Genomic DNA, 23,812 nt, shown 5'->3' on the forward strand with positions numbered 1-23,812 from the left:
CAGTGTCTTCCTGATGAAAGCAGAATTGCTGCCTAGGATTTACCATTTCTATTGCTAAGGGAATTCTAGATGCCCAAAACTGATTTTTTAAAAGCTCTGTTGCTAATGGCAACTCATTCTAATCCCTTACTGTATATGGTATGTAGCTTACACTGTGTGACACAGTGATGCAGTCTAGAATATATATTTTTCTTCATAGTGTTGACACATGTGTTCATGCTTATGGGGTTAGGCTTAATATAGAATTTGTGAGTCTTAAAAACAGATGGTGTGTAGACAATAGAATATGATTTCTGCTTGCAAAATCTTAGATCATACACGTTCTGTATACATAAATTAGAAAAGTAATTTGATTGCATCTGGTAAGGCTATAAAATCAAGTTAGAACTTTACTGTAGTGTAATTGACTGCCACCTGTGTCATATGGTTGTGTATCAGTAGTAAATTTCAATCGGGTAAGAAGAATAGATACATGTCTTGTAGGCTGAAGCTTTGGGTTGAGCCACAGTGTAAAGATAATGGCTGAATTAAGGACGTTCTATCCCAGGATTAATTGATAATGTAACTAGTATAACTCCCAGGCATTTAACAACATATGCTGAGTTTTTAACTGACCCCAGCATACCTGTTTTAAATGGATATTGCTGTTTTTATGCTTTTAATTTTTTGTATATTTGTTTTTAATGTTCATTGTTTTTAACTTTTGTAAACCGCTCAGAGCTCCGGCTATGGGGAGGTATATAAATGTAATAAACAAACAAACAAATAAATAAATAGTATACCACCTTTCTAAGAAACTGAATTGGGATTCCACATATTATTTTTATTTTATTTATTTATTTAAAGCATTTTTATAGCGCCGCCTCACCATTTCTGGCATCGAGGCGCTTTACAATAACATATAAAACAATTCCATTAAAACCCTCAACCCACATTAAGACAATTCCATTAAAACCCTTACCCGCAAACCATTAAAAGCCCTCAACCCAATTTAAACCAGCCCCTCCCCAAACTCTTGTGAAAATAAAAATGCCTTACAAAGGCGTTTGAAGCAATTGAGAGTGGGAGCCTGTCTAATTTCCAGTGGCACATTATTCTATAACTGGGAGCCAGCCACTGAAAAAGCCCTGACCCCCGCACATTACAATTTGTAGCGGGGGACCATCAGGGCACCCTGCTCCTGAGAGCGAGTCTGCCAATGGTGAGACACAGGAGAAAGGCGAGTGCTTAGGTATCCAGGACCCAAGCACATAGGAATCCCAGGATCAGCCTTCCCCAACCTAGTATCCACCAGACTTGATACTAGGCTTTGGACTTCATACTTGATACAGGCTTTGGACTTCATCTCAGCCCTAGCCAGCATGGCCAGTGATCAGGAATGTTGAGAGTTGTAGTCCAAAACATCTGTAGGATACCAGGTTAACCAATATCTTATGTAAAGATGCTTTGCTTTTAGGATGAGCAGCAGAATGAAGACAGAACTTCATTTCTTATCCTAGGTATAAATAATTGGACTTCTTAATTGGACTTATTCTTTTTTGTGAACCACCCAGAGAGCTTCAGCTATTGGGTGGTATAAAAAAAGTAATAAATAAATAAATTAAAACTTCGTGGATTTTTTAGAGTAAAATAAATGGTTTAATATCAAATCTGTACATATTTGAGGTACAGATATAAACAGCATATAAGCAGCATATTCCCTTGGCTGCAAAAAAGAGCAGTCTCATGCACTTTTAAAGTGGTGGTTATTCTTTCAAACCTGAGGCAATTTCAGTTATATAATAATTCTTGCATAACAAAACGTGAATCAACAGGAAGGATAGATAATTTCTCAATGTAGATCTTTTTGTTTGCATTTGGGATCACAAAACATACTTGTAAAACTTTACATATGAAAAGTCAACATGACCTTTGAAGTATGGGAACAAATGGAAAATAATATTTCAGTGCATTTTTTTTTATTACGGTTAAAACTATATCTCAAAGACCTTTGAGGCAAATTTCAAAAGTTAATGGTCTAGAAGAGTTGACAAGCAAAACCTTTGCATTTAAAAGAGCAAGGTCGGCATCCAGAAATGAAACTGCAGTAAAACAGCAGGCCAGAGAAATGGCCTCTTTCCACAAGTGAGCTTCACTCCTTTCAGTTCGCAGCAGTTTCAGAAAAAATATTTGCCAGAACATTGCACAACAACAACAACTAATCCCGAAGTTTGTTTGTTTTAAATTTTCCTTCTGCTTTTGGAGCCTTTGGGTTTATGTTTTCTGTGCACTGTTAACCTTTAATAAACATAGATTGAAGTTCCCATTTAATTTCCTCAGTCTGAGAGAGGAAGGCTTGATATTAACAGAAGATTGTTGCCAAACATTGCAAGCATATTAGAATCTTTCACCTTAAGTGGTCTGTGGAGGCCTGTTGCAACTTGTGCAGTCCTATACATTCATTGAAGGATACAGGTGATCTGCACTGGTAAGATCTAGGAGTACTCCCAAGCTACGCACCTGCTCCTTCAGAGGGAGTGCAGCCCCATCCAGAACAGGTTGCTTACCCAATTCCCAGACTCGGGAACCACCAATCCACAGAGCTTCCATCTTATCAGGATTCATCTTCTATCCTATTCCTCCTTCCGCTGTGTTGTAACCCACCCACCCCCACTTCCCATTCACTTATTATTACATGCCATTAAATTACTGTGTGGCTACTTGGTTCTGCCCCCCCCCCCCCCCCAACCAGCTTTTCTTTGGTAATAATGGCCGGGGAAGGCAACAGCAAACCACCCCGCTATAAGGCCTGCCAAGAAAACGTCAATGAAAGCTGGTGTCCCTCCAAGAGTCAGTAATGACTCAGTGCTTGCACAAGAGGTTACTTCCCTTTTTTCCTTTTTTTTTTTTTTTTTTTTTGCACATCAGTAAATCTCAGGGTTACCCCATGTCTGCTCATGCCTCTCCTGTATCTGGGTGTTGCCGTTTTGGCTTCAGTTCCATGATCACAGGAAGACTCAAATCACTATTTGTAGATATAATGATGAATGGATTGTGAGGTGGTATGTCATTTACATGAGGTTCATTGATATGGGGCTCTATGTGCTGGAGTGAGTAGCAAGTTCTTGGTCCAAGGCGGGTGTCCGGTCTGTAACGAAGAACATAAGAAAAGCCCTGCTGGATCAGAGTCCAGCAGTGTGTTCACACAGTGGCCAACCAGCTGACAATGGGAAACCCGCAAGCTGGATGAGTGCAACAGCACCTTCCCACCCATGTTCCCCAGCAACTGATATACATATGCATACTGCCTATGATACTAATACTTCCTCTTCCTTGAAGGTTTTTCGTTTTTTTAAAAGAAAAACGTAGATACGCACTTTTAAGTACATAAGGATAAGGGTGGGGTGATGACTTGCGTTGGAAAAAGTTAGATTCTAAGACTTTAAGTCACTGGAAAATCTTCAGCCCCTGGAAAATAAGAGATGCTTTGTATTCAGCTAGATCACAGAATTAGAGGAGTTTTCCTTTGTTAGTAAATCATCATATATTTGCAGTCTTTTTATTGTCTTAGAACCATAAATGAGGCAAATACATTTTTCCATTAGTCACTTTCACTTGATATTATAGTAATGCTGTGGGGAAAAACTCACAAGTCATAAAAGAATAAATTCCTTTGATACCCATTAGGAAGTTCTCTTCCTGAATTGCTGACTCAAGAGTAGCATATGCATGTGTGTGTGAGAGAGAGAGATTTCAAAGATGGTCCCCTGCTTTTAGCCCTGTGCAAAGGTCTTGGGGGAGCATGGAGAAAAGTTTGAAGGGAAGGAGAAGTAAACAGTATGATAAAAGGTTCAAGCTAAGGTCTAGCTGCCCCTGCAGTTTCTTTTCTCCAACTGCAAGCATTTGGCTGTGGAGCTGTACCAGAGGCAGAATGCCAGTGTGGACATTTCAGACTAACTGCTAGGAGGATAGCACTCTAAAGACTGCTTGCCGAGTGAGGTTGTTTCATACAATTATTATGCACGAGAAGGCCATCACAATGCCAATTGTGTTCAGCTTTGCTTTTGCTTTCCACTGCAGCTAGATGTCTTTATTACCTTTTACTTGCTGCTCCACATTAATTTTCTCAAAACATACAACCTTGACCTGGTTACCGCATTGAATTTCAGTTACCCATGAATTTGAAACCCATGAGGGTAATGGAAACAGGATGTGCTGGCAGCTGTGCCAAATTTAAGTTTTCATGATCTTCTGAGAAGCATTAAAAGTTGTTCTACTATGGGAGAGAGAGCTTAATTGACTCTGTGCCTCATCAGAAATGAAGTAATGGATGCAACCAGTAGGTATTTACATACATGTGAACTTGGCTTTAAAGGAATTAGCAATTCACATTTTTCTGTTTATTATTTATTTATTTTCATCCGTAACGTCTTATATGACATCTCACAGTTAAAACAAGTAATTTTTGAGTTCATCTGCAATATACTACTTTCAGATAACCTATTAAATGAGTAGAGACCCCAGCCATTGGTGATCAACCTGCAACATAAATGCTACAAATGTCACTGGCAGAGTTTGTGGTATTCCTGAGACCACCTTTAGAACTACAGTGCTAATGGGTCAGTCAGACTTACAAGCTTTTTTTCTGTGTTTCAACTGTGTTATGCTGCCGTGTATTCCCCTTACCCCAGTGCAAAAAAAAAAAAAAAAAGCTAGAAGCAAAAGTACTGAAAGAGTCAGGGGTGGGTGGAGCTGTGTAAGTACTGGACTGGTGCACACTTGCCAAAAATGTTGGCCATCTGTGTTGAAAGTCTTCAGTGCCCTAATGCCTTAAAAAGGAAACACAAAATCACGCTTTCTGTGGGGTGAGGGAATTCTGAGCAGGGATAAAGGTTATGCTTAAATTTCTTCCCCTCCATCTCCCAAATGCATGGTTTCAAATATATTTATGCCTTCTCCACTTAGTGAATATAGGCATAAGGGGGAAGAAAGGGCTTTGACTTTCCCCCCTGTTTGTTGACATCCATGATACTGTGATGGAGAAAACTATGGTAAGCTAAGTGGTGTTTTTATAACTTTCATTTTTAATTTATATACTTTCCCCCCCTACCCTTTAATGTTAACTGCCTTAAGAGCTTTTTAGTTGCATTAAAGGGGTTCCTAAGGTAGTGTAAGGCAGAAGTTGATATATAGTGTTAAAACAGACTTAAGCAATAAAAAACACAATGAACTCCAACACTCTGAGGATAGGCTTTTCCGTTCATTTAAGCAGCAGTCACTCTACTTCATCCTGAATCTTGCAGATGTGTTATGATTTTAGGAAGAATAATTCATACAAAAGCCAGACCGCACAATATTTGTTTCCCCAACAGTTATGTATAAAGGGGAAGTAATGCATTTTCCTGTATGTTAGGGGGATTCCCATGGATATACCGGCTAGCTTCTCTGTTGCCCTGTGATGTCCAAATTATGTATATTTGAGGAAAACCTAAGTTACATTATGGCAAGCACATCTCCTCAAAAAAAGGACCCATTCCACTCCCATCAGATTAAAAAGGCAGAAGCTTGGTTTGCACAATCACCGCAATTTAAATAAGCCACAGTGGCTTGTTTAAGCCATGGCACATGCTGGGTGCCATTTACCTAATTACCTGCCCAGGTGCAGCTTGTTGTGTTGGCTGAATTCAGGTGGTATCACTTGTTGGAGGGGGAAACAACCCTCAAATTATCACATCAGTGTCTCACTTTCCCTGCCTCTAACTCTGCAGCTATCTTTTTCTATGCTACCTCTGTCCTTTCCTAGTATTCTTTTTGTAGAAAGTGACAGGAGACTCAAATGGAATGTAGGAATGGGGACAGTAGTGGTCTTAATTGCTCAGCTTATGTGAACAGGTTATTTAATTGTCCCTGCTTTATCTGCACATATGCATGCATCTCCCTCTACTCTCAACCTAACTCAGATGTACACTAGGCATTTATCTGGCTGTTGCGGTCTGCAATCTTCATTCATGCCCTCCACCTCTGTTCTACACCAGCCTGTGTGTGTGTGTGTGTGTGTGTGTGTTGATGTGTGTATATCTCTTCACCTCACCCAATTCTGTGGGAAGGGGCAATCTCTAAGCATCTCTTCCAGGGTGATAGCATTGATCAGAATGTCTTTCAGGACAGAATTGGCAAACCTAAAGATGCTTATTTTCTATGGTACATCAGCCACATTCACCTGCAAATTGCATGACAGAGACTGCAAAACCTATTTTGACGTTTTTCTGTGGCTGCATAAATTAAGCACTTGGCAGGCTGAAACACAAGACTGGTATGTTACAGCTAAGGCTCAGGGCCTGCCAATTTGACAGGCCTGTCTCAGGGGCCACTGTTTGCCTGGCAAATCTTAAAGGGATAGGTAGTGAGAAGGCCAAACCTACTTCCTAAGGGGGAACAGTTGTGGGCAGAGACCGCTGTTCCAAAGTCACAACAATCCAATTCCAGACTAATGAGTTCTTTATCAAACTCCTACCTGAAGAATTTGCCTTGGCCTAAAAACAATGCAGAAAACAAGAAATTCTGTACCAGAACATTTTTTATTCAGTTGCCATCACTATGCATAATCCATTTCAAAAATGAAAGCTTTTAATAAAGCAATGGTATGAATTGGATTTGTTTTTATTTTTGCAAGAGTTTGGATGTGTGTGGTTTGTTTTTTTTTAAAAAAAAAGCAAGCATGGAGTTTGGTGTTTGGATGCCTTTAGTGTCAACACTCCACCCACAGGGCACTGTAAGCAATGCCTACCCCTGGATTCTATTTAACAACTTCTCCCAACACCCACACATTGGCCCCTTCCAACTCTTACTATTCTATGATTCTATGACTGTGGAAATGCCTGAAGAGAGATATATACCTTCAATTAATATTTTTAAAAAATAGAAGATGAATTATTTAAGACAACCATTTTATATTAAATCCTGTCCTTGATCATGTAAAGTAACATCTTTACTTTCACTGTGTGCTCTTGTTGAAACAAATGAAGCTAAGCTTTGGAAACACTGCAGAAATACTTCTGATAAGACCAATGTTCTTCCTTGACAAACCTACTTGAAAACACTAGCTTCTGCCTGAGAAACAAAATGAAAATGTCAGGGGAAAATGCATTTTACTTCAGTCTCCCTTTGTAATAATTATTAAAGTCGAAGACATGCATATAAAACAGCAGTTATGAATACATGTGTGTAATGCATAACAGATGGGTTTTTTTGTGCAGGCAAATAAGGTCTTTCCAGGATTTTAATGAGTGTTACAGAAGGCTTTTGTTAATATATAATGCCAAACATTCTTCCCTAGAATGGTGGTGAATGAAACAGCCCCCAGCCCCCGCTTGAATTAAACTGTTAAATCTGAAATTCTTGACATTGTACAAATGTGGTGTGTCAGATTACTCAAGATAAGACAAGTAAAAGTTTTAGATCAGTGACTTTTTTTTTTTTTTGCTCCAAGCAGAGATACTTTACTCTTGGGAAATCTGACTCTTTAAATCTTGTTTCTCTTGATGTTTTTGTAATAAATGTCTAGATGTCATAAGAGGGTTCCTGTATAAACTGTCCTGAGGTTAAAAAAAGCTTTGTATATGACTGTTCTAGGGGATGTCAGTAACACAGCTGGAGAAAATACAAACCTTGCAAGAGCATAAAAGGCTGGTACTGTCAATCTCCAGTATTGCTTCTCCCGAAGTTGATTCTTTGAAAATAAAACAGCAAAAGTGTAATAGCTAATCCATGCTGCCATTAAATATTGGGCACTTGAGATTTTTTCTTTATATATTGGAATAACATCAGTACAGAGCAAGATTTGCAAGCATAATACTTGGTATTGATGACAGGGGACAAGCAAAGTATGTTTCTGTTTCTGTTGAGATGGACTCTGTGCAACTACTTAGTGCATCCTGCTGTCATAAGAGGGGATAGCATCTTGTTTGAATTTGGTGGGCGGGGTGGGGGGGGCAGAGGCAAACGTACACTGCTTCTGCAGAACAAATAACTTCCTGGCTTTGGACAAACTAATTTGGAAGAGAGTCAATTGTATATGTCACTGGGCTTAATACTTCATGCAAAATTTTCAACCAAGTTGAGCAGCTAAAATTCTTAAGGGGGTGTTGAATGAATTTCAAAGTAACTAATTTGAAGTGCAGAATACTTATAGCCAATTTCTGTAATATGACTCAGGTTATTATTTTGGGAAATATAAATAAAAATCAGCACTTCATAAATGTTCCCAACAGATGTTGGCTATTTTTATGTTTTAAAGAATTATATATGTATTTTCATATAATACACATTTCAAAAGCATGCATTGAAATGGATAGATACAAATATATGTTGCTATATATATATTTTCTTTTCATCTTTTTTTGCTGAAATTTCAACAAGAAAAAAATAATTTAAAAAAACCTCTTAAAGCACTGGTGGGGACCAAGAGAAAAATCGGTCCAGCCAAGCATTTCGGGGCCACATGCCCACAGTGGGTGGGACCACTCCACTGTCAGATGGGGCCTTCTGTGTGTTGCAGATTCCGCATCCTTGTCTTAAAGGGTATTGGGCTTCTCCAAGGTTGTAGCAGGAAGCCTCATAGCTGTTTTACTAGTTCCTGTAGTGTGGCTTGGATAATCTCTTGAAGGGGGAATCATACAATGCAGACTTGTGTGGGAATAATCAAGCATGAATAACTCCATCTTTCAAATCTACTTCTTGAGGGGGGAACAACCCTGCCTCCTGCTAGGCTTTATTGCTAGTGTTGGTTTATGGGCAGGGCTGTGTACAGTGTTAAATGAATGTTCTGTGCCCAAAAAAAACCCACCTTAATTATGACCCATGTAGTTTAGGTAAATTAAACAACTCTGGATATTTTTTAAATGCTTGCTCTTCCATAATTCTGGCAAGAATGGAATTTAAAAAATTAAACAGGAGTATTTTTTTAAAAGACAATCAGTAAAATACTAATTTTTCTCTCATTTTGAAAACCACATAGTTGCAATTAAATCTCATCACAACAAGCATGCTGAACCTGCGCTTCCAGTCTCATAAAAAGAAAGTTACCTACCAATCAAATACAGAGATTCATTTCAGTTTTTCTTCTCATGAAAATGACTTTACCCAGCCTAAATACTAGCTCTTGGGCAGGTCCACACAATCACAGAGGGAAAATCAGCCACAGTGTCCAATCTTGAACTTTAATAAGGCTTTGATTAAAAGCTATGTTTTAACTTGGCATTGAAATGAAGTCAGTGTCGGCACCAGTCAGGCCTCTAAGGGTATTCCACAACCGAGGTGCCACCACAAAGAATGCCCTATCCCATGTCCCACCATAATGTATGTCTCGCATTGGTGGGACGCAGAGAAGGGCTCTTCCCACAGAATTCAAATCTCGGGCAGGTACACATTGTTTAATTTTCGACAGTTTAATTCTCAACAGTTGTAAAAGAGCTTTTGGACATATGTACATCTTTGGTTTTACCTTTATGGACTGGGGATTTTAATATCTTGGAATATTTTGGGCGTCACTGGGCAAAAACAACTGAATTTGTTGAAAGCTAAAAAATTTAGAATATGAACATGAATGAAGAGCATTTGTACTTTGATCATTCTTCTAGGACTGTTTTATTTGTAGGTTGCAAATTAAACAGATAAACTAATGGTGATTGTTTCTGTTGATTCCTGCGAGGAAAGCACAAATATGGCACACTTTAAGACTAGGTTCTATATTATTTGTTACCCTAACTTATCCTGGGGGCTCAAGGTGGATTACACTGCAGAATTTGTAAAATATCACAACTTTAAAAAGGCCACCACTAGGCTATTTCCAAATCCTTTGAGGAATGGAAGCTACACTGATTTTTCATGACTAGTTCATGTAAGTTAATCACTTGATCTGTCTACTGTACACTTGATGATTAACAGCTGATTGTGTGATCCAACTCCATTGAAAAAACATTGTTTATGTGGTGATAGGAATGTTTTATCTGTGATGGCCCATTCACAAATTCAAGTCATCATTGGCTGCTGTAGTCAAGTGATGAAAACGAGGTTTGGGGAGAAGTGTCTGAGGTTTCTTCAGGCATTACAAAAAATACTTTGAAGCTTTGTTTCTAGCACAATTTGTTCATGGTGCTTGTATGATGTGATTATAAAATAAATACAGACCTCTCTTTTAATCAATAGCTCCACTGCTGCTGTAATCTCTGGAATTGCCTTTGATCAGTGTGTAGGTAATTAACAGCGTGAATCATTATCAGCGTAATGCTTCACGCTGATAATCAATGAGAAATTGAATGAAAATAAACTGAGTGCTTCTTTCTGTTTCTTTGCACAAATCGCCATTACATTGAGAATAAACCTGGTCTAAATCATGCTCAAGCCTAGCCCTGTCTTCCACTGCCTGGTTGTTTGACACCCAGATGCCCAACAATATGCTGAGACTTTCTCCAATCCACCATAAGGAGATCTATGCTGGTGCAACACAGTTCCTGAAAAGTAGTTTGGAGTTCTGCATTCAGAAAAGTTATCCAAGTATATTGAACATTGAATCAGAGCAGTGGCTTTTAGAAAGCCTATGTGTAGCTCAGTTGTGTTGATTAAAATTTGTTCAGAATCTGACACTGCCGAGTAAATCTTGATAGATTGCAACAAGCAATTTTTACAGTGGATCTCTGAAAATTGTCCTTTTAAAAAACTTGAGAGGAAGTTGTTCTGAGGCTGTAAGCTGCATGTGTTGAAATTCCTAAATAGTGTCTGTCTTGTATTTCCTTTTTTTTATATCAATCAGAGCAAATCTACAAAGTGTTTGAACCAGGCTCATGTAGAATCCTTGCAAAATGTAGATCAGTTGGACTTGCACTATAGTGCTCTGTGCATTTTAATGACACTTCCTTCATGTTTCTTGCAGGGCATTCAGTCTGAAGAAAGCTGCAATTGAGAGAGAATATGCACAGGTAAGTCACATAATAAATCTCTGTGTTAACATGTATCCCAACAGGTATTCTTTTCCTGTAGCCCAATTCTCCCCCTTCCTCCCCCCCATCCCCGAAACTTCACATTGATATTGACTTTACCAACAAGACAGTACCCAGAAAAGACAAGCAGTGGTGCTACCATTCATGGCTCCATTAATATGTTGTCATACAGGCCCTTGCTGTTGATTCATCCCCTGGCCTCATGCTAGTCGTTGGGGATTACTGCTGCCAGTGCACAAGGGCTGGAGTTGCATAATCCAGTCCTGCCTCTCAGCCTTCAGTGTGCCGCACATCTTACTCAAGCCAGCCTGGTGTTGTGCATAGAGAGGTGGGTTTGGACTTCTGAAACAAACCGATATGTTTCAGACATTCTCCACAGGGAAATTAGTAAATGGATAGCCTTGACAACAGATTGTGTCTTTGCATCAGTTTCCCATCTATGAAACTGAAATATTGACCCGCTTCACAGGATCTTTTAAAAGGATGAATTGAGTGAGGATTGTGATACCCTTTACACATTACATCCTATTTGAATGATTAAGAATATCGTCAATCTTATAAACAATACTTCTAGAACTGCTGTGTAGATACACTAAATTAAACCAGAATAGTTGAATTTGTGTAACTGAGCTGTTCATATACGTGCAAGTGTCTGTGTTTTCTTGAGATTCTGACCATCAGTTCTTTAGGTGAACATCAATGGATTTTCTGCTTCTGTCTCTGCAACATATCCACAATTATTTCATTGATTTGGACAGGGGCTACATGTATAATGTCTGCAGCCAATTGTTCTGTCAGACCTGTTACATTTTTTCTTCTGTTTCACCTCTTCTGCTGTCTTTCAATCTGAGCATCTACCTTCAGATTTTTTTGTTATGAAGTTAGGGGAAGAGTTATTGTACCAGTTTGAGGAGAAATGTAGTTTGCCAAGAATGTGTGTTTATTCGTTCAGTCGCTTCCGACTCTTCGTGACTTCATGGACGAGCCCACGCCAGAGCTTTTTGTAGGCCGTCGCCACCCCTGGCTCCCCCAAGGTCGAGTCCGTCATCTCCAAAATATCATCCATCCATCTTGCCCTTTTGCCTTGCACTTTCCCTAGCATCAGCATCTTCTCCAGGGTATCCTTTCTTCTCATATGTGGCCAAAGTACTTCAGTTTTGCCTTTAATATCATTCCCTCAAGTGAGCAGTCTGGCTTTAGTTCCTGGAGTATGGACTGCTTTGATCTTCTTGCAGTCCAAGGCACTCTCAGGATTTTCCTCCAACACCACAGTTCAAAAGCATCTATCTTCTTTCGCTCAGCCTTCCTTATGGTCCAGCTCTCGCAGCCATAGGTTACTATGGGGAATACCATTGCTTTAACTATGCGGACCTTTGTTGTCAGTGTGATGTCTCTGCTGTTAACTATTTTATCGAGATTTGTCATTGCTCTCCTCCCAAGAAGTAAATGTCTTCTGATTTCCTGGCTGCAGTCAGCGTCTAGGCTGCTTTGCGCCTAGAAATACAAAGTCTGTCATTGCCTCCACTTTTTCTTCCTCTATTTGCCAGTTATCAATCGAGCCGGTTGCCATATTTGAGTGATATATTGAATGTCACATACTGACTAAATACTGGAGCCTTTTGTTTGAACCACAAGCCAAGATTTGGGCAAGTGAGCCTCTTACTACCTTTTCCTATTAAACAGGAATAGTAAACTTTTTCTTGCTCTTTTAAAAAATAAATGTATTGTTGTATGTGAATTCTCTAGTACTGTGCCAACTGCATCTTGCTAAAAGCAAATACGAAATGACAGAATGTTGTCATCCTAAGCCTTATAAATAAAGGGCACAGAATACAAAGGCTGTACTCAGTTGAAGTAAAATGCCCCTAGCCTCCCATGTCACCAAATAAGAGGACAACTATCATATGTTGAGCAATAGGAATGATGAAGGAGAGGGAAAAGTCAAGCCAGTGTGTAGCCGCTGTAAAGAAGGCAAACTCCATGCTAGGCATTATTAGAAAAGGAATTAAGAATAACACTGCCAGTATCATACTGCCTTTATGCAAATCTATGGTGTGACTACACTTAGAATACTGTGTACGGTTCTGGTCACTATACCTAAAAAAAATATTGTAGAGCTGGAAAAAGTGCAGAAAAGGGCAACTGAAATGATCAAGAGCCTGGAGCATCTGCCTTATGAGGGAAGGCTACAACAGCTGGGATTGTCTAGCTTGGAAAAAAGGAGGCTAAGGGGAGACATGATAGAAGTACACAAATTATGCATGGTACAGAGAATGTGGATAGGGGAGACATTTTTCTCCCTCTCCCATAATACTAGAACCCAAGTTCATCCCATGAAGCTGATTGGTGGTAGATTCAGGACAAATAAAAGGAAGTTCTTCTTCACACAGTCCATAGTTAAACTATGGAATTCACTTCCACAAGATGTAGCAATGGCCACTAATTTGGATGGCTTTAAAAGGGGGTTGGATAAATTCCTGGAGGAGAAGGCTATCAATGGCTATGTACTACCTGATGGTTATACACTGCTTCCAGTATCAGTGGCAGTAAGCCTATATATACCAGTTGCTGTGGAACATTAGTGGGAGGGTGCTGTTGTATCGTTCCCTGTTTGTTGGTCCCTGGTCAACAGATGGTTGGCGACTGTGTGAACAGAGTGCTGGACTAGTTGAACTCCAAGTTTAATCCAGCATGGCTCTTCTTATGTTTCTATATAGAACATGAATTGGGTAAAATAAGTCCATTCTCCAGACAAAAGCACTCTTGCAGCTGGGACACCATTCTTTAACAAGTTTAGTAGAATTATTAAATTGGTCCTGGTTACAATAATGTAAGTTTAGACTAGAGTGAAGTTTTTATTGACCGTTCAAAGGAAGTTCCTGATTTAGTGAGCAAGATTTTATAATAAACTCTACCGGATACATTGGCTGTATATAAGGATAAGTGAGCATGATGGTTTGAATGGTGCTACTTTTCTTAGTCTAAGGAATATAAGAGGCATAGTAAACTTCTTGAAACCTGCTTCCTTCACTGCAAGGTGAGAAGTAGTGCTTTCTGGCATGCAGAAATTCAGAAACTGTTGACAGCTAAGGAAAACGGGGAATGTTTAAGTTGAATCTGTTGTAAATAAGTATTCAGTATATAAGGTTCTAAATGTACAGTAGCTGGCTTGTTTAGTTTCAAGCCGATAAAAGGCCTTTTATCAGCCAGCTCTAGCTTTACCCTCTCAAGGAAAGAAAAAGGGGGAGAGCGGAAATGTAAGGGTGGCCAAGTCAGCTCAGGAAAGCGGTGCATGCCAGCTGCCAAGTAATAAAAACAGAGGCTACTAATCTGACAAATATTTGCTACCAGCAGAGAAGAGTTACTGTAGGACCAAAAGTAGAGGGTGTGCCCAGCTGGCCATACTGGTGGCTACAGTGCTGCATCTGTCATTGTCATATTTATCTTAAGCGATTCAGTGTAAAATTTCATATGCAGAAATTCTTGTCATAAATAGCCTTATTTTTGTTAATGCAGATGGGGACACTTTTTCAATTAATTACTAATGCTGGCATAGGGAGCACACTGTATAATCCAGATGTAAATATAGAAAGCTTGTCCATGCTGGCCTTAGGGAATAGTGGCTGAAAAGGGGGGGGGGTCATACATCTGATATTTAAGCGCTCCCTTCTTGTTATTTCCAGAGGTAATTTCAAGAAGTAGTGGCAGGAATTGCTCCATCATAACTCTCCACATGATGACTCTTTAAGTGTAGGTTTTCAGGTGGTAACATCTATAATGTGTGAATGCATCCTATGAATATGCAATCCACTGGAGGGTTTCATTCAGCTTGGTGAGTTAAAACTTGAGCAGGGCTGAACCAAGGGGTTCAAATATTACGTGAATATATGCCAGGATGAGTATTATTTGGATACAGAAGGCATAAGTATTTGTATGCTGCGCATCTTTCACAAAAGTCAGGATGACACAAGTGAGGCTTCCTTTGCCCTCCGGTTACTGGCCAGCCTCAGACCAGATTTGTTTCAGAGATGGAACTACCAGTCTTACCTTTCTAGGGTGAGGCTTTTCCCATCGTGCCTCTCACTTGGTGTTCTACTACCAAAAGACAGCCAGGAGGGGAGCTGCTGTGAAGATGAGGAGGCCCTTTCTTGGCTCAGGGTATGAGACTTGTGTGAGAAAGGAAGGCCTCTTTCTGCCACTTGAGGATGGCCTATATGAAGTGCCTTGTGGGGGGAGTTTATTTCCCTTTTTTGCTGTGAATTTGATGTAGATGATGTTAGGCCTCAAAACATGAATTGTTTAGTGAATTGTTTAATGCAAGTATGTTAATATTGTTAGCACTGGATATTCTTAACTGCTTAAATTCTTTCTGCTTGTTTGCATTTTTGAGATGTTTTAAATGAATTATAATTGAGTTAATATTGTATTATAATTGCAGTTATTATATTTGGTTTTTTTGTGAACCACTCTGAGCACAATGTATTATGGAAAATGTGGCATATGTATAAATTGTCCATGACTATGGCTCTTGTAGTACTAGATCTGAATTTTCAATAGTGACTTTGTCTTGATGCCAACAGATTAGTTTTGATGCATTGCTTTGCCAGAGGAGTAGGTATTTTTTCCTGAAATTATTTTTAGACTCTAAATACCACAATTTCTCAGGTTTCCTAAGCCTTCCCAGAACTGGTGCCCTCCATATGTTTTTGACTGCAACTCCCATCATACTTGACCATGGGCCATGCTGGCTGGGACTGATGGGATTTGTAGTTTGAACATCTGGAGGCCAAGAAGTTGGGGTAAGTTGCCATAATGGCTGGATCTAAGTAGCATACCTTTAGACAGGACAAATCTGGGATTGAGGAGCAAGTCCTTGAAGCTTGTTAGACATCCAAGCTAGCATGCTGTCCCAGACAGGGTGGGGACAGACACTAGCTCAAACAATCCATCAGTGAAGAAGATAGCTATGACTTTTCACTTACGTAAAGAGTTTATTTGTGGCCTTCTATGGAACAAGTCAGCATTCAAGCTGTCCCTTCATTCAAAATCACACCATTGCAACATCTGGAAATGCAGTAGAGGTTCAGTTTGCCTAATGAAATTTGTTTAATGGCTGCTGGAAATAGTAACCAAGTTATTGAGAGAAAATCAAGAGTGAGTAGACTTTAATTAAATATCAAATTGGCCACAAGCCCAGAAGCATGGCTTGTGTAAAAAGAGGTGTGTGTGCAATGCAAACTGAGTGAATACCTAGTTCTTACTGCTTTATTCATTACTATTGGCTGTGATGTACTCATGCAATGCAGATGTTCAGAGTCTGTATGCAGGTATGGGAGTATTAGTGCCAAGTATCTGTATTGGGTTTTTAAAAAAGTTTGCCCTGAAGTTACTTACTTTTTACAAAATCGTGGAGGAGATAACATCTTCAAACAGGCCTGGCTGTGTAGACAAAACGACTGTGTATTCGTGTGTGTGCATGTCAGATGGGCTCTACACAGGAAAATTCCTTTAGTCCCCTGAACGTTCCTTAAGGGCAAAAGAGAAAAGTAGAAAATGTGCTTCTAAAGAGCCAGTTCCTTCAGTTACCAGCGGCTTACTTCTGCACGTAATGAAATGGTGTAATGTTAGAGTTGTATGAAATTGCAGTTCCTTCATGAACTCAAAATATCAGTTTTTTGCTGATGGAGGAGTTGCTGCAAGTTCTGTGAGTCTGGGGCTCTGATATTACACCCAACAATCAACCTGCTATTTGTAGCCTTTTAAAAAAATATCTCTTTTTCTTTCACTCCTTTTTTGAATCCTATTGACAAATCTGTACAGAATCCAGTTCCCCTGTAATGTCCTTCCCTCATACAATTTTGAGATATGGATCTACTACTACAAATTAATTGAACATCATTGGACTACTGAGCTAGTGTCTCAGAATAGGGTGTGGACAGCATTAGGCTATTATGGACATCAGCAAGGCTGTGTATGTGCTACAAGAAAAACTACAAAATGTAGTTTTGAGAGTTTTGGCCTGGGAGCAGTACAGAGGAACAACTGGCAGAGTGGGACTGGCTGGCTACAGGAAACATCTAGCCCTCTGCCACTACCTGTTAGCAAGAGTACCTTCTTGTTTCTTTTTAATTCTTAGCTCTGCATGCTAGCTTGCTTCGCTGGACTGTTTTAACTTGCAGCTTGCAACTGGGGACTGTACTGTGGCTGGAAAAGTCTCACCTGGGATTGGACCAGCTCAGGCATGAGGCTCATGAAAGAACCAGCCCTGCTGTGGGTGGAGGGGCTGACTGCAGCAGGGTTGACCCCAAAGGGGGCTGCCACTTCAGGGAGCCATGTGGGCGGGGTGCCCCCCTGTTGGTTTGGATGTCGGAAGGCTTCTAGATCTGTTGTATTTTATGGTTTTAATTGTGAACTGCCCAGAGAGCCTCTGCTATCGGGCAATATAAACATGTAATAAATAAATAAAATTTACATGGAATTGCATACTTGTTCTTGTGATTTACTTTAAAACAGGGATGGGCAAGTTGAGGTCCTCCAACTATTGTTGGACTGCAGTTCCCATCTTCTCTCACCTTTGGCTCCACTGGCTAGGGCTGATGGGATTTGCAATCCAACATTATCTGGAGTAATGGAAGTCGCCCACCACTGCCTTAAAGTAGTAATACCTCTACAGGACAAGCCATCAACTTTATGCCCTGCTTTATGGGCTTTCCATAAGCATCTTGCGGGCCAGGGTTGGGAGCAGAATGTTGGATTAAATATACCTTTAGTAAGATTCAGCAGACCTGTTATAAATAATTCACTGGGATCTGCAGCTAAGTTACTGCTAATGGGTATTAAAATATTATCTGGTTGTTTCTTAAAATGGTACATAAGGATACTTCTGGGTATTTATTTATTATTATTTATTTATTTAGAGTATTTTTATCCCGCACCTCAGCCAAAAGGCTCTCGGAGCAGCTTACAGTGTATCAATAAAGACAGTCCCTACCCTCAGGCTTACATTCTAAAAAAAAAGACATGACACACAAGGAAAAGTGGATGGGGAGGGAAGAGGGAGAAAATAAAAAGAAATTAAGGAGACTGTTTAGGCTGGTGGGAAGGCCCTGCTCTGACCTCTCATCTCCCAATGGAGGGGCAAAATAAACAGCTCCTTCTTCCCCACAAGGTGAAGATGTTAGCCCTGGGGGGTGGGCAACTGAAGCAGGCTCTGATGGTCCCTGCCTGCTCCAGTCTCCCTCGCATCTTCTTCCCCACAGGGTGAAGATGGCAGTTAGCCCGGGGGGGGGGGGGGGCAACTGAAGCAGGCTCTGATGGTCCCTGCCTGCTCCAGTCTCCCTAAGTATAGGGGTAACAAGCCTGTTCAAGTCCTCTATAATTGGGAAATATTGGAACTGTTATGTTTAGCATTTAGAATACTAAAAATCTAAAACTTTTCTTCCCTTACTGGTTCCACTTCATACTCCTATATTCCTGTGCTATAAAGAAGTAAATTATGGTGGTTTAACTCAGCCCCACCATCATTACATGTGTGTGTGCAGCAGAGGATTCTGATGAGGTAGAGGATACTTCCTCAAGGATTGGACAGTCAGTGCATTATTCAAGGCTCTCCCAGACAGAGGCCACAACCTTGCCATCATCCAGTAGCTCAGAAGATTGATCCCTAGCAGAACCTCCGTCTCCCTAGCCTTGCAGAAGTCTCAGGCTGCAAATCAGGCAAGGGCCATTTAACAGTCGAGGCAGCTCCTCCAGGAGGGGCAGAGCTGACCACACTATAGGTCTTGTCAGCCTACAAAAGGCTTCAGCTGGCTTTAGCATCCTGCTGAGATAACATCTGCCATTGTTGTAGGCAAGAGTTCCAGCCAGCAGGACTTACCTGGTGCTATCCAAGGTCCTATTTCTTTCCTTTCCTACTACCGTCAAACACAATCAGCTTCCTCTTGCGAGCCACAAGGAACCACAGACTGGGATACATTTAAGCATAGATCTGCAGTAAAGTTTAAATGATCCCAATATGGGAGAACTCATGAGCAAATACTTAACATCTATGTTAAACTGCTTGGAGATGTTGGACAGAAATTTGGGCTGAGGTAATATGATCCTGATGTCATTCAGCTCAATTTCTCCTTTTCAGTGGAACCAGATAAGGCAGTGGAAACACTGAACAAGTGCCTGGAAGTAATGATGGGCTGGATGGGTGGGGTGGGGCAGGGGAACTAAAGCTCAGTCCGGGGAAGATAGAGATGTTATGGTGAGGGATCCAATTGATATGGTAGCTCAATGTTCTTACACTCCCACTGGCAGATAAGGTGCATAGGCCAGGGCCTAGCCTTGCTCTTGGACCATCAGCTGTTGGTTGTGGACAAAAAAGAAATTGCAAGTGCTTGAAGTGTACTGTATGTATGATTCATTTTTAGGCTGAATGCGTATGTATATAGTCTGAGATTCTGTCTGTCGATGTGGAAATGTGCTGCAGGTACTGCAGATCTGGAGCTAAGGAAAGCTTTCAATGGAATATATAAAGACTGCAATTTAATTCGGCATTTTAAAAAAGAACTCAACTTATGATAAAGCTGCCTTGGGCTTTTTCTTTTCCAGCTATTCTAGTAAGTGTGTTTTTAGTGTAATCCTGGACATAGTTTGTTTTCTCCTGCTTCATACCTTTGAATAAAAGAGGATGAAGCAGTTAGAAAAGTTGACAAAAACATCTAGTTTTCTTTAAATACCCTTTGCGGAGAGAAGAGATTTTCCTATTCTTGGCACATCTTTCAGTGAGACGAGACAGTGTCTGGTTTACAACTGCTCTTGGCTGTTTTTGTTAAAATGCAGAGCTACTGTAGTAACTCACAAGTGGAAAAACAATCCAAAAGCTCTCCTTCTGTTCCTGTGTGTTAAATACTAGGTTGCATGCTATTAAATTCAATGGAAAACTTTCTGTTTCCCAAGGGCCATTTGCCCATGAATCCAGTTGTGTGTATTGTCTTAGAGAAACCTTACTTTCATTTGGTTCATTCTTGGAGATTATCTGAACAAACAAGTGTTCTGCTACTTCCTTCCTGGGTTAATCCTGCAAGGCTGTGTTCGCAGGGCTTGATAACCGTTCACATATAATGGATCGGGACATAACCAATCTGTGTTCCCAGCTCCCTTTGTAATTCAAACACCTTGTCATTGAAAATGCCACAACATGTAAGAGAGAAAGGCTCAGCCTTCTAAGAAAGGGCTTGCATGGGTACTGAAACTGTCGAGTCAAGGCATGGTCGGCAAAAACCTTTGCAGTTTCTCTTCTCACACCACCACCTTTCACAGCAAGCATAGACGTTGGCCCTTTCTACACCTAAGGATTATCCCAGGCAAATGGAGGGATCTCCCCTGCCTGCTCCCGGGATCCCCTGTGTGTCATTTGCATGCACAGGGATGATCCTGGGACGATCCCTGGAAAAAAGGCAGGTGTAGAAACGGCTGTTGTCTCCAGTTGAAGATTGGGTGCTGGGAGTGAAATGGACAAAGAATATCCTTGTCTTGAACTAGTTAGTTTCAGTTTCTGTACATGCATCTTTTTACAAGCTGAATGCTGGTGTTAGGGACCCTAATGGATGATCTTAGTGCAGTTAATTCTTTGAAGCTAAATAGGTCTGAGCTTGGCCTGTAGACTACACGGGAATTCCATTTTCTCTAAACTCCTTGGGGGTTGGGGGAGATGTATATAACGATAATTAGTAGATCTGGCATGGGGTGGGTTGCTTGTCCTTGAGAATGTCATGGACACCATCCAATGGGTGGAAGTGGTCATCACAAAATCCCTGAAACCAGTAACAAGTAAGGAAAGAATTGCACCTTCCTGGCAAAAATATATTATTGTTTAAGTGCTGTCTATTGCCTTCTTGAATGCTTCCAAGAAGGCTTTTGTTGTCTTCTTGGAAGCATTCAACTAACCATGGTTGAGAAGATGATACTGGATTAAATTGAGTTTACAGTTGACTGGATAGCCACTCAAAGAAGCTAAAGGTGTGCATTTTTCTCTATGGACAGCAGTGTTTGGAAAGGGATATGATCTGTAAATGGGACACAATTTATATGGTAAAATTAGAAGTTTCTTCAGTCAAGATGGGAGACATAACATGCTTAGTTTTAAAGGAGAGTATTGATATTGTCAAATATGGTTATCTTTGGTACGAACTCTACAGACGAGATGGGGAGGTACTGAGGATAGTGATATTCAGTATGTCAAAGAGGGAATAGAGTCAATCAAAAGTGGCAGGCTTCCCCACAGAATCATTCAGTGTAAATCCCAGGCCTCACCGAGGGATCAAATGCTGATGTTGATATTGGAGAATGAAATCAGGGAGGCATCCAAAGGAGAAAGTACTGCAGTAATGGGTGATTTCCATTACCCTCACATATACTGGGTAAATATACTGGACAAGCTGCCTTGAGTGCCATTATTTGGTAGAAAGACAGGGTGCGGATCAAATAAATAAATATATGTGCATATTCCAGTCATGGGAAAAGAGGTAAAAATTGTCAATGTCCATAACAACTGGGGCCTCGAACCACTGATGTGGGACAGAAAAATTTCCTGTGATTTATTTTCCATGGAAAACTTAACGTTTCATAAGTTTATTAATAACAATGAAAACTGTCAAGAGAAGCTCAGAAATGGAGTAGGAAATTGACAAGGAGAATGTACTGCTGCAGACTGTACATGGTGGATAGGCGAATCTGCACACTTGAGAAGTACCCAAAAAATAAGAAAAATCACAAACCCATTTGTGAGTTACTGAAAAGATTTTTTTAGGGTTGTGAACAAGCTACAAACATTCGCAAGTGATATTTTTGGTATCTGTAGAGGGGTATGCATCGCTTACGAAGGTGGAGGGAGGCTGGAGATGACATGAGTAAGATTGTAGGGAGCAGCTAGGCTTTTCGCTGCTCTTGCCTGGCAGCTTTGTAGCCCGTGCTGAGAAGCCATACTGCCAGGTTTGCATGTCATGACAAGCTACCCTGAGAACAAGCCACCCTCAACAAGCCATGGTTTCTCAGAGTGGCTTGTGCAAGGTTAACCAACTGCAATGAACTGTCCACGCCAGCTTCATGCTGACACAAATAAGGCTCACAACCCACTGTGGCTTATTGTGATGTGTAAACAAGCTTGGCAGTTTCTAAGTTTTAATTAATACTTTTCAGATGATTATCGTTAGTAGTAAATATGTGAGAGAATGCATACATATGTGTGTGTATGTAAATATACATCTGTCTCAGTGTGAAATGGAGCTAATAAGAAGTGACAGCAAAACCAAAGGTGCTCCAACAATAACAGTTGAAGCTTGTTGCACTCAAGGTAAGTAGTTGTCAACATACCATGCACAGTTCTTTGGGTTGCTAAAATTTATTGGTGTTTTAAATGTTTTCAGTACAGTCAAATATATTTTTTCCTCAAGCAACGTTAGGAAAGTTATATCTTGAAAGTTGTAGAAGAATTCCAATAAAAAAGGTCTCTATAATGTAGCATTTAAATCACATTGTGCTTTAATTCCCCCTCCCTAAATATTTCAGTCCAAATACTTGTGCATTGGGAGAAAAAGTTAACATGGGATACTTTTTAAAGTTTGATTTACTAAATACAAGCAAAATAAAATGCTAAACTCAATCATTCTCTGTGGATCAGAAAATTTACAATTCAAACTATCAATTTTCTGGAAATCTCTTTGGAACATTTTCCAATTCAAAATTTTCTAGAAAACCCATATCACTACCTAGAACGGTTGGTCATAGAACTAAGCAAAGGGAAGGCAACCCTGGAATGAATCCCAAGTGGAGCCCTCGTGATGGCCACCAATTTGGATGGCTTTAAAAGGGGGTCGAATAAATTCCTGGAGGAGAAGGCTATCAAGGGCTACTAGTCTTGATGGCTTTATGCTTCCTCCAGGATTAGAGGCAATTTGCCTATGTACACCAGTTGCTGTGAAACATAGGTGACAGGATGGTGTTGCATTCATGTCCTGCTTGTGGGTTACTGGTCAACAGCTGGTTGGCTACTGTGTGAGCTGAATGCTGGACTAGGTGGGCCTTGGTCTGATTCAGCACAACTCTTCTTATATTCTTATGAAAGTGTTGTTGTAGAACCAATTGGAATTAGTAAATACTGTGCTATCAAATTCTGTTTGTAAGTGGACAGTTGCCAAGAAAACTCAACACACATTTGACTTCAGATGGGGAAACTTCTAAAACATTAGGGGATTAGTAAAAAAAGGAAGTTAAAGGGAAAGTCCAGAGGGTCAAATATTTCCAAAAAACCTGGAGCATATTCAAAACCACACTAATAAAAGAGCTGTGAGAATGTGTTTGAAGTGAGCCAGCGTTGTGCAGTGGTTAGAGTGTTGGACTGGGGAGGCCTGGTTCAAGTCCCCACTCAGCCATGAAGCTCACTGGGTGACTTTGCACCAGTCACCGACTCAGCATAACCTATTTCATAGGGCTGTTAGGATAAAATAGAGAGGACAATCATATACCCAGCTTTAGGCTTTTTGGAGGAAAATGTGGGATATAAATGTCGCAAGTAAATAAACAGTATATCACAAATTGGGAAAGGTGCTGCCACTTCCTAATTTTCTGTACTTTTAAGTACTAGCTCTAATTTCTTGTGTAACCTGCTATTAAATATTCTGTTTCATGGTTATCTTGTCCAGTACTGAGCTTCCATTTGTGCCAAGCAAAGTATGATGTGAGACATCCCTGGAGAGAATTCAGTCTTCAGCGATCATGGCTTTTGAATGAGATTTCACTATGAATCCTTCTCTCCTCTTTCAAAAAGGAGTTGAGTTGAAATTCCATTG

The 23,812-nt window shown here is 40.3% G+C and overlaps 1 protein-coding gene across 2 annotated transcripts in view; it reads left to right on the forward strand.

Annotated features, from left to right (window-relative positions):
• Positions 1–23,812, forward strand: part of FCHSD2 (FCH and double SH3 domains 2) — a 169,564-nt gene that overhangs the window by 22,245 nt on the left and 123,507 nt on the right. For both annotated transcript variants that reach the window (XM_063127236.1, XM_063127237.1), the window contains one exon: positions 10,910–10,955. In XM_063127236.1, coding sequence (XP_062983306.1) covers positions 10,910–10,955 — 46 coding nt within the window. The remainder of the gene's footprint in view (positions 1–10,909; positions 10,956–23,812) is intronic.

This window comes from Elgaria multicarinata, chromosome 5, assembly GCF_023053635.1.
Source record: "Elgaria multicarinata webbii isolate HBS135686 ecotype San Diego chromosome 5, rElgMul1.1.pri, whole genome shotgun sequence".
Lineage (NCBI taxonomy): Eukaryota > Metazoa > Chordata > Lepidosauria > Squamata > Anguidae > Elgaria > Elgaria multicarinata.